General features: G+C 34.0%; 1 protein-coding gene across 5 annotated transcripts in view; it reads left to right on the top strand.

The window, feature by feature from the left end:
- Positions 1–12301, top strand: part of N4BP2 (NEDD4 binding protein 2) — a 122809-nt gene that overhangs the window by 51180 nt on the left and 59328 nt on the right. For all 5 annotated transcript variants that reach the window (XR_003606675.2, XM_028087051.2, XM_028087058.2 and 2 more), the window contains 6 exons: positions 7–2384; positions 3112–3197; positions 3706–3751; positions 5004–5200; positions 8073–8191; positions 11517–11655. Coding sequence is in view for 4 of the 5 variants with exons in the window: in XM_028087051.2 (XP_027942852.1) it covers positions 7–2384; positions 3112–3197; positions 3706–3751; positions 5004–5200; positions 8073–8191; positions 11517–11655 (2965 nt within the window). In the remaining variant the exon portion in view is untranslated. The remainder of the gene's footprint in view (positions 1–6; positions 2385–3111; positions 3198–3705; positions 3752–5003; positions 5201–8072; positions 8192–11516; positions 11656–12301) is intronic.

Here is a 12301-nt window from a genome sequence, read left to right as displayed (position 1 = left end):
TTACAGCCCAAGAGACAATGAAAAAGAAGAAAATGTTTTATCCTCATCTTTGAAGCATCTAGAGTTAACTGAAGAGAAGAAACTTGAAGTAACCAAAGAAACTATATTACCTGAGAATGTTACATATCTCTCTAATGCAGATTTAAACAAAGGAAGAAAAGAAATAAGTGGTATGAATCCTGACATTCAGAGTGCTTTCATTCAGGAAGTTTCAGACATGTATTTTTCTGATTCTGAAAGCAAAGTACAGGCAAAAGAAAAAGGTAAAAAAGAAGAGCAGGTAGAACTGGCTTCTGAAAAAGAGTATAGTAAAACTGATGCAGATAGTGTTGTCGAGAGAGTGTCGCCGAGTATTTGCTCTGGTGAAAATAATCAAGAAGACTATGATCTTTCAAATACTATACCATTTCATAATGAAAAATCCTCACTGGGTGAAACATTGGAAGAAAGAGCCACAGTAAGGAAAAAAACCTTTGGAAAACAAAAAAGCAAGTCAGCTTTGGAAAAGTTCCCGACGAGACATGAGCTATCAAATTTTGTTGGTGACTGGCCAGTTGATAAGACTATTAGTCAGAGGACAAAAAGGAACCGAAAAACTGAAAAAGCTTCATCTGGTCAAAGTGACAAAAAATATAATCGCCTTCAGTCACGCAAAGGATTAGATAATACTCTATCTGCGAATATAGATCATATCCAGCAACGAGAATCTCCGCATGAAAGTACAGAGGATGACAAGAAGTCACAGTATGATGATGCTTCAGAATCTTTCAATAGCTGTCAGTATGATACATATAAAAATACTGAAAAACAGTCATTCAGCATTGTGGGTGACTGGCCTTCGTCTGATTCCTTAGCTCAGAGAGAGCACAGATCAAGAATGCCGAAGGATGGTTTGAAGGAACCCAACCTAGAATTTGGAACAAAAGACAGTATGAATGAAATATCCTTCTACACAGCACATGAGACCTGTTGTTGGGGCACAAGCCCTGAAGAACTGAAAACCCTGGGTAGTTCCACTCTAGGAAATTCTGAAACGCTACCCAATGAAATGACCTATGAGAATAAGACTTTTCCAAGTAAAAAGATTCATAGACAGCACACATTGTCTCTTACTTTTACCAGTAGTGGGCCAACTATTCCTGGAGTAGTAGGACCACAAACTTTAGCTGAATTTCCAGAAGGAAAATCTAAAAAAGTCCCTAGAATAGAAGAAGGCATGTATACCCAGACTGAACCACAGGATTTTGCTCTCTTATGGAAAATAGAAAAGAATAAAATTAGTGTTTCAGATTCTGTGAGAGTATTAACAGGACGATTAGATGGATTTAAACCAAAAGCTTTCAATATTAACACAAAATTAGATGTTCAAGAAACAATTCCATATAGGGTAATGTATGACAAAAGCACGTATGTTGAAGAAAGTGAGCTTACCAGTACTGATGAATCTGAAAATCTTAACATTCTTTGTAAACTCTTTGGATCCTTTTCATTAGAAGCCCTAAAAGACTTATATGAGAGGTGTAACAAAGATATTATTTGGGCCACAAGCCTTTTGTTGGATTCTGAAACTAAATTATGTGAGGATACTGAATTTGAGAATATCCAAAAATCATATGATGAAGCACAAACTGGGCCATTTTCTCTGGGATTAAATTTGAAGGAAATAATTAGCCAAAGAGGAACCTTGGAGGATTCTAATTCATCTGTGCCAGAATTTAGCCATGGCACTGCTGTCAGTAACACTAATGTACAGTCCACCTGTGATTCAGAAGATAGAAACCCAGAGCAGGCAGAAATAAGAGCTATCACTACTGAAAAACCTGGATTAATAACGGGTTTATTTCCTAATGCCACTCTAGATCTAAAGAATACTAATGAAGTACTTCCCAGTAGCCAGGCAGAACTTCCAGATCTGTATAACATTAAGCAGTCTTTTCCAGGTACTCTAAAAGCTACTGTCGCTAAAGATGTGAATGAAATGGAGAAGAATCTAGAAGTCACAGAGATTGGAGACAGTATACATTCTTCTTTGAATTTGTCTGATATTTTAAACTCTGTATCAAGCACTTCAAATCTTGAATTAAGTGAAGAAGTTGATTTAACTGACTCTCTTGAGATAAAGAAAAATGAAAATCTTCCAAAGGATTATGTGAAATTTCCAAACACTGAAGAATTTATGAATGAAGATGAACAGGAAATGGAAAAAATTCTAATGGCTGAGGGCACTTTGTCAGCTGGAGTTAATGAAGAAGATAAAACTGAGACATTGAATCCCATGCCAGTGATGGCCAAATCTCTGACCATAGACTGTCTGGAATTGGCATTACCGCCTGAGCTGGCTTTTCAGCTCAATGAATTATTTGGCCCTGTTGGTATTGATTCAGGTAAAGAAAAAATAGATTACATGTATGTGTGTCTTTGTGTGAATAGAATACAGATTCAGGGTTCTATCTTAATTTTAAAATTATGTCATATGTTAACTGAAATGTAAAAGTAATTTGTGTTGCCTTCCTTATTTTTGACTGTAGAGGATTTAAAAAAATGTAATTTTTTTTGTAGAGGATTTAAAAAAATGTAATTTAAAGAAATAGTATTTATATAGAGTTTGGGTTCATCCCATGCATATATTGAAAGTTTTCTGTGGTTTGTAGAGGATTTAAAAAAATGTAATTTAAAGAAATAGTATTTATATAGAGTTTGGGTTCATCCCATGCATATATTGAAAGTTTTCTGTGGTATTTACCTCATACTTATTTGCACAGATGAACCTTTTTGAATCTGTAGTGTTACTCCAGATGTACTTAAGGCAAGATTAATTTCATAGAATACACTTCTTGAAAAATCTTGACTAGTGGAAACAAATATATACGTTTAAACTAATGGACATGAATAACTTAAATATATGAAGCATTGTATAATTGCACCTGCCAAGAAGTGTGAAAACAGTGACATACTACATAAACAAAAATATTCCAAGAGATTTAAACTAAAAATGTAGATTAGTAATTAATAATATAAATTAGTTTTATGATACATAAGGTGGTTGAGTATGTTTTCTGAAAATGTATGAGTAATGATTATATTTTCTTTTCTTTTTTCTCCCCTCACAAGGGTCTCTAACAGTTGAGGATTGTGTTGTTCATATAGATCTGAATCTGGCTAAAGTGATTCATGAGAAATGGAAAGAATCTGTAATGGTTGGTAGGCTTTTTATTTATGAAGAGCTCCTTTTGTGTTCACCTTTGCTCTTAATAAAATCTGTTGTATGAAAGAATTCTATTGAATTTTGACTTTGACAGAGAATGAACTTTTTCCAATAAACAGATAATGATATTTTTTTCTCTTTCCAATATTTTAGATTATTACCAGACTGGCCAAATTATATAATTGATGATGGAGCGCAATATGATTGTTGATTTTTTTTAAGAGAAAAATGATAAATAGTTTTTTATTCTCTAAAGACTTGCAGTGCTGCCTGATTAAATTTCAAAAACAGTCTAAAGAAAAAAAGCCTAAGAGCTCTATAAGTGGAAAAATATATTGATATAGTCCTACTTCATAATCTTATCTAATTTTATTGTTTTACTTAGATTTAGCAAGAATGATTGATAGTTTTACAAGAAGTGATTTCTAGAGAAAAATAATATAATCTTATTTTCTAATGCACCCTCCTTTGCGAATCCCCCGTCCTGCATTTGTGTTTAGGAGCGACAAAGACAAGAAGAGGTATCCTGTGGCAAGTTTATGCGAGGTAAAGCACATACTTTTTACTCCTGATGTTCTTGTCATGATGTCAAAACTTGGTGTATGTGTATAAATTTTATCTCATTATTAAATGTACTTCCACAAAATATGTTACCCAAGAATTTTGATTTGCAAATAAAAATTCTTTAGAATATTTAACATTTAATATTGACATAAAACCAGAAGAACTGAAAAGCACCTATGATTAACTTTCATGAGTACAGTGGAACACCTTAGGTGTGCTCTAATACATATAGTCAAGGTGTTTCCTGTTTTAAGATTTTGCTCTGAATGAAAGAAAACTTCTGGTTTGAGAGCAATAAAATGTTCATGTGTCTGATTGAGAGCATCATTCAACTGTTACTTGGTTATTCGAAATTTTTATTGATGTTAATTTTATTAGAGCACAAAAGTCGGCCTGCTTTTGGAACATCTGCCAAATTGAAATACTTGATTCTAGAAGACCTTTTGGGTAGCATCGTCCTCAGTGATTAGTGCAGGGTGGCAGAGCTGTTAACAGGAGCCTCCTATTGTGTACATTTCCTTCAGATGCCTCTTTTGTCCACTTCACACCAGGACTCCAGGTTGAAGGTTCTTTGGGTATGCTTTAGTTGCAGCTTCAAGAACTAAAGCTATTTGAGAGCTAGAGGTACTGGAAAGGTATGAGAGTTATGGGGATGGCAGTATCTGCTGTCTTCACTCTCCGGGAGAACTAAGGAGTATATCAGAATGTGCTGGTACTGAGATGCTGAAATACTATACATTAAATCTCGTTACTGTGAACTTCTTAGAATGTTCAGTTTCCTCCTTATATTGAATATCATTTGTTTAATATTTGTTGTGTGCCTCTGTTGGGTTTATGGGTTTGCTAAAATATTGATCCTTTCAGTCCTTGGAGTGGCTGAGCAGAGCTGAGCAGAGCTGCTCTAGCTGGTTGCTTCCACCTGGCCCAAACTCCCTTTGTTTACCAGTGTATGTGTGCTGGTTTTTCTGTGTCCATGCGATGTAAAAAAGAGTGGGAACCACTGAGTTGATTTGCAATGATACCCAGATCCTTGCTCATTTGAGATATTCCTACATTTATACATATTCTTGCTTGCAATTATGTGAAGATATATTTTGAAACTTCAGAGTTATATTTATAAGCTAGAAATAAAAAATCATGTTTCTTTGGTCTTTCTGAGGTAGTTGTAACAGAATGAGTAATGCTTAATTTGTTTATTGTTGAGGGTCTGATACTATTTATACTGCTTTTATAGATCCTTCCCTGGTTGGGCACATTGGTCTCGAGAATCCTGAACAAAAATCATCTCAGAGAACAGGCAAAAAATTACTGAAGTCTTTAGCAGCACCTGAAATGCTACCCTTATTGGATCATTGGAACACTCAAACTAAAAAAGTATCACTCAGAGAAATAATGTCAGAAGAAATTGCTTTACAGGAAAAACACGCTTTGGTATGAGATGGTATAACTATTAAGCTTTTGCCTCTGACTCTAGGTTGATTGTATGTTTACTCTGTGATCTTCATTTGATTCTGTATTTCCTAGTCTGGAATCTGTATTTAACTGATCGAAATTAATGTTAAAATTGAAACTGTTTCGAAGTTTGAAGCTGGAATTTTTTGCTTCTGGGAGATTAGTTGATATTCTATAACAATAAGCCAGTCTGTGTTAAACCATTATTTTAGATTGAATTTTGCAGGTGATTGAGCTGCTTTTTTTTTTTTTTTACTTTTAGCATAATTTTTTAATTCTTGAAAAACATGAAAGAAATCTTTCATTTAAAGATAATTTTATTCATAAATTAGTAAAAAGAAATGTCTGTTTTGCTATTAAAGAAGTATCCAACCTCAAAACAATTTTTTTTTTAAAGTAGGCTCCATGTACAGCGTGGAACCCAGCGTGGGGCTTGAACTCATGGCCCTGAGATCAAGGCCTGAGCTGAGAACCAAGAGTGGGACATTAACCAACTGAGCCACCCAGGCACCCCAAAACAGAGTTTTTTAGAGAAAAATTTAGAAACTTAAAAAAAATAACTACTCTTCTTTTTCTAACTTTTTAATCAAACATGTTCAAATAAAAACTTCATTTTGAACTTTATTTTTGTTCCTTATTCACCATATCAAATTTTATGAAGCCATAAGTGAATTTGGTTTCTTTTGCCTTTCTTCTTAGGCTTTTTTTGATTTCTGAAAATTAGTATTAGAGAATTTCAGAAATCAAAAAGGGGAAGAACTTAGAGGTTATTTAGTCCAATTCTCAAAGAAAAGAAGTAATTCTTAGATGGTGATCTTAAAACATTTTACTTTCTTTCTTACTCATTTGACTACTCAGAGGAGCACCTTTACATTTGGCTGAAATACCTAGAATTGGGGCATAGGAAGAATGATGGTATTCCTCCACCTTCATATTTATTTTCCCCAGTTATCTTATTAATTAATTGGAAACATGCTACTATTTTTGCATGTTTACATAACCTAAGGAACCAGTCTCTTTGGTAGGGTCTTATAATGTAGTGTTGTTTCAAATATCCTCTTCATTTATATGTGTAATAAATTGGAGAAATGCATTTTCTTAAAAAAATAAGGAAATCTTAGAACTTATGCCCAAATGGTATGTCACCTTTTGTTGAACTGCCATTTTTTTTAAATACTGAAACTTAACTTTGTGGTTCTAATCTGCCTTTTAATCTCTCAGTATAATAGTGAACAGATGAATATCTCTGACTTCCCAACTTAATGCATTTTTTTTTCTATCAGTGATTTTTGCTTATCTTTCTGTGGGTTGGGTAATAGAAGCTGTACTTATTTTGTCCCAAGGATACTTCTTAGGTAGAACCTCAGTAAGAGAATTTCTTGATGCTTTCTTTTCCTTCTTTGTCTCCAAAGGAGAAATACACTTCGTATTTTTTTAAGCAAAGAGATAAACGTTAGGCATAATATATAAAGTAGAATAATTCTAAGATGATTAAGGTCATGAGTTTTCAGTCATGAGACCTTAGAATTTGTAGTTTAGAAACTCTATGACCTGAATTTTTTAGTAAGTTCAGATTATAATGTGTATCTTAAATAAAACATGAAATATTTTTAATTCTTGAGATGGCTTGTTTCCATTACTCTTGTGGTGTGTGATGTGTTCAGCTTTACCAGTCTCTCTTACTGGTCAGATTATCACCTGTTGTGGACTCTGTCTTATTGTTTGGTGTTGTAAATGACCTAGATACGTTAGGCTTCAAAAGCAATAACACTTCTAGGGTTGTCCTAGATTATTGTAATTTCTATATTTTTGAGTCACCTTTGAAATAGTATAGGGAGTTATTTTTCAAACATTAGCAGCTTCATAGCAAACAGAAATATTATGTACTTACATTACAGTGTCAACAAATTGTCTTAGAGTTAGAAATCAACTTTAAGAATGTTTACCATAATCCTAGGTTAGAATTTAAAAAGCACATTTTAGGGAAGTTCTTTAATTTGGCAGTTTCAACCGATCCCATTATGGCTCATGAAAAAATAACAATCAGTGGCAGTTCTCATACAGTTATTTTGGAGTAAATATGTTTGTGAAAATTTTTTACATTGTGAATTTTAAGATTTTCTCGTCAACCTGAATTTGCAACTCATTTGTACGTTGTAGTTTCTGCCCATTGAGGAGAATATGTTTATGAGGACGTTGTTCACAGCATCACCCAGTGTCCCTTTTCTGAGGACCCATGGGAGAAATTTCTCTCAGGGCTCAGTGCCAGAAAAAGCTGTACTTCTCCTGAGCAACTGGTTTGTTTTTATTTTATGGACACTGAGAATCTTTGTTTCCCCCTTTGCTTTGGCCACTAAGAAGCTCAGAACTGAATTTGTGGCCCACCTTTAGCAATTGTACAGGATTTTATGGCATGCATTTATACACTAATGTTACCTGCTAGCTTTATCCTATAGTCTTCCTTTTATTTTCTCTACTCTGACTTCTTCATTTATTTATATCCTGTTTATATTTTCATCTTCTTTTTTTGTATAATATGACTGAACGTGCTGGGTGTGTATATGTGAGAGTATGTATATATTTATATACACTTGCACACATATATGTATATATGTGTGATTGTGTATGTATATAAATGAACAGCTTCAAATACTTTGCAAAAAATGGGATATAAATAAATAGTGCAAGAATACTTATATTACTAATTTCAGTCTTTAATCAGTGAAGAAAGTCTGTGATTGCTTTAAATGACTAATCTTTTTGCAACAAAGTAACCATGCTTATGGATCAGCATAATTAGTTTTATAAATTCTATCTGAAGGATGATTTTTGTCTCTTTTGTTTGTTTTAGAAAAGGGAGGCACTTATGTTTGAAAAAGATTGTGCCACTAAACTAAAGGAGAAGCAGCTCTTTAAGATATTTCCAGCCATTAACCAAAATTTTCTGGTGGACATTTTCAAGGACCACAAGTAAGTGATAGGATTATCTGTAGGTTCTATTATGATGTCATTGAAAGCATATCATTTTAATTTTTCTGATAACAAATCAGATAGGCATATTATAAACCATTTAAATGCAACGTACATAATATAGCAAGTGAGCAGGTTTTGGCAATTGGTTCATGGTCCACTAATGTGTATGTGCTTACATGTGTATCTGTTTGCTTTTGTGTCTATATATAAATACATATTTCACCAAAAATAGGTTGTTTTATATACTGTTTTGTAGTTTTGTTGGTATTTATTTTTCTAGTCCATACTTAGTAATTCGCTTTTTTAAGTCCATAGAGTTAATTCCATAATAATCGTAAAGTGTTTTTTTAAAGATTTATATATTTATTTTCCATTCTAATGGCCATTTTTATTATAAAAATCCAGATATAAAAGGTATTCTTTCAACCTTTCCAACTTTTCTTTTTTACAAAAACAAAAATGGCACGTAAAAAACCTTTCCTGTTGTCATTCCCATAGATGGATGTTTTCCCCCTAAAAGTACTATAATTTGAACATGCTCCTCTTTATGGGCTTTTTGACTGCAAGAAAAATTGGAAACCATGTTGCCCACTAAGCCTCCTTGAACATACATTTTTGCACACATGGATGAAGGCTATTGTACACTACTTCCTAAAGTGAAGTTGCTGGTTCAGAGTGTGCGCATAGAAAATTTTTACAGCTCATATATATATATATATAGAGAGAGGCTTTCTGTATTAGTTAAATGTACTGATAGTGTAACCCACCCTGGATTTATATTAAGAATCTTTAAGATTTTTGCCATCCCAATGGGTAAAATAGTTCACTGTTGTTTAAATTTAAATTTTCTTTTTTTTTTAATTAATTTTTGAGAGAGAGTGAGAGAGCGAGCACAAGCAGAGGGGGAGTGGCAGAGGGAGAAGCAGACTCCCCACTGAGCAGGGAGCCCAATTCGGGGCTTGATCCTAGGACCCTGGGATCATGACCTGAGCTGAAGCAGATGCTTAATCGACTGAGCCACCCAGGTGCCCTAAATTTTAATTTTCTTGATCACTAGGAAGGTTGAGCCTTTTTCATTATTTTTCTACTAAATACTTTTTGCCTGTTTTCTCTTTGGTTCTTTGTATTTCTTTCGACATTTGTGAGAACTCACTATATATTATGTGTAGTTATCTTTGTTTTTATAGATTATTATTATTTTTCACCCTGATACTTATCGCTTAACCTAGTATAGTCTCTTTGGGCATATACATGTTTTAATTCATATGTTTTATCAGAAAATCATTTCCTTTATGGTTTCCAAGTTTAATGTCATTTTAGGAAGTCTGTCCTACCCCAATATTATAAAATTATTTTCTTCAGTATTTTTATTTTTTTATTATTTATTTGAGACAGAGCAAAAGCGAGAGAGAGAGAGAACGAGTCAGGGGGAGGGGACAGAGGAAGAGGAAGAAGCAGACAGGCTGATGAGCAGGGAGCCTGACTTGGGGCTCCATCCCAAGACCCTGGGGTCATGACCTGAGCTGGAGGCAGATGCTTAACCGACTGAGCCACCTAGACGTCCCTCATTTTCATTATTTTTTTTTCATTTTTATTTTCATTATTTTTAAAATAATCTCTAATTCAGATTGATTTGTTTACCTAAAAATTTTTCATTTACCCAAAAATTTTTAATATTTTTTTTTTTTTTGAAGAGTGTTTAATTTTCTAAATGGTTTGATGGTTTTGTTGGTAGGTGGAGTGAGGACTATTGTTTATTTTATTTTGTTGTACTGAGGTATAAGAATGTCGCCTGAAGAGTTCTTTTTAGAATTTAAGATTTTCTTTGTGGTTCATACGTGATCTGTTTTAACAGATATTACACAAAAGTGCTTTTGAAAAAGAATATTCTCTGCTAAGTATGTAGAGTTCTAAACATGTCACTTAAATCAAGTTTTTAATGGTATTATTCCAATAAACAATTTCCCTACTTATTTTTGCTATCTAACCAGCTGTTTTCTTAGAGTTATGTGTTAAAATCTCCCAAGGGAATGGGGATTAGGAGAGTGTCACTGGCATATGGCAACTCTCTTTATGGGGACCTGGCACAAGATGGCCTGATGTGAAACAACCCAGAGTTGTGGTTCCCCAGGCAAGGTAAGGGGGACTGAGTGAGTCCTTCCTGGGGATGCCCAGAGTGATGGGGGTCAGTCAGGCCCTTCAGGGTAGGTGGTCAGTTGCCTCCATTTGTTTGTCAGCAGCTGGATAATTTTTTCAGTTAGCAGTAGCTTCACCTTCACCCTTCAGAAGGGTAGGTGGGTTCAGTTACTGATTATATATATGCCTGTGGTATAATCTTCCAGGGCCATCCTCCCTTTAACACTACCAATGGTGGATACTGCCTTCCAGCCCCAAGAGTAATAAGCAAGCCTGTGATTTTTAGGGCTATTTAGGATGGTAATTGCTGTTGGCTTCCAATCCCTAGGAACTGCTCTTTGTTGATCGTATCTGAGGTAGCAATATCAGAGGGCTAAAGTGGTAGTCCCCAGAATGGTTCTCCATCAAGCGTTGTCTGTACTAAATTGAAGAATAGCACAATATCACAGTACTTTGGATCACTGTTTATCACATTTCACAAATACTCCTTTGTGGTCAGCTCTTCATTATATAGTCATTGGAAGAGATCAGAAGCATAAACAGCCTGAAATAATAGCAGTATAAAATCATTTATAATTTGCTTTGGAATGAGTTTCTTTAGATATTGGAACATGAGTGTTTCAAGTCTTTGTCAATTTGTAGAATTTGAGATTACATATATATAGAATCGCCATGAAAATATGCCTGAATAATTAGGGGTGAGGGGTAAGATAGTGTTTTACTTTTTCCTTTCTATATCCCTGCTTAGAATTCTTTGACTAGAACCTTATGGTTTAAGTAAAAAGTGAAACTTCACACAATAAAAATGTCAGTTTAAAGATATATTGTCTATGTTTGATGTTTGAAGGAAACGGAAACCATGTGTGAACCAACAAGGGACCTAAGAAGTATAGGTGATGAGATGAAAGTAAGATTTGTTGTGGATAATCTACCTGGAATAAAAGATCAGAAAATGAATTCATTATCCATGTTACCTTTTGGTCTTTTTTCACAAAAATTAGTTTTTGAGAGCTATTATTTAATAATTTCCTTCTGGTCATTCTTGAGTCTTTGAGATGCATAATGAGCATATAATGTCAATGTTTAAAACTTAGAAGTAAGCCAGTGTTTGAAGGATTGCATATGTTACTGTTTTCATATTAACTTTTATTTTTTTAAGTAACATTATATCTGTAACTCTCTACAGCTATTCATTAGAACACACAGTTCAGTTTCTAAACTGTGTTCTTGAAGGAGACCCTGTAAAAACAGTTGTAGCACAAGAGTTTGTTCACCAAAATGAGAATGTCACTTCTCATACTACACAGAAGTCTAAGGAGAAAAAGGTATGGAGTTATTTATTTTTACTATAATGGTAAATACTTGTATATGAAAATATAATTGGTTTGTTGGTATAATTTTATGATTATTTCTCACAATTTTAACTAGATTGGAAATTTAACCACCAATAGTATATTTGATTTTAGGATATCTGTTTGCTCAAAATAATGAATTTATAGCTGATTATGTTTTTTTCTTCAATGTCATTGTGTATGGCAAGCACTTGAATTTCTGTAACTTTTTCTGAATAGGCTCTATACAGTAGAGTATGAGGCTTAATTGAAGAGCAGTGGGGTGGTAATATGGTGGGTTTTAGATGTAAATATGTTAAATATGTGGGCAGAAACTTTTAACCATTTGAGAAACTGCCAAACTTTTTTCCAAAATGGCTGTACCATTTTATGTTCCCACGAGTAATGTATGAAGGTTATAATTTATCCACATCGTCTCTGACACTTGTTAGTATCTGTCACTTTGATTATAGCCATCCTAGTGGGGATGAAGTTGTCTTAAGGGTACCCGGGATTTGTTTTAATCAGGTATGGTAAGATACTGAGACATGGAAATGTTATGAAGGAAGAAATTTATTATACTCAGATCTCTAGAAACGGGAGGCATGGCTTGCCACCCAGGGCCACATGGAGAAGCACT

The sequence above is a fragment of the Eumetopias jubatus genome, unplaced genomic scaffold (genome assembly GCF_037043125.1).
Source record: "Eumetopias jubatus isolate StellerSeaLion01/CBP00866 unplaced genomic scaffold, mEumJub1_p1.0 scaffold_2, whole genome shotgun sequence".
NCBI lineage: Eukaryota > Metazoa > Chordata > Mammalia > Carnivora > Otariidae > Eumetopias > Eumetopias jubatus.
Note: the sequence above shows the minus strand (reverse complement) of the source record. Positions and strands in the feature narration are given on the sequence as shown.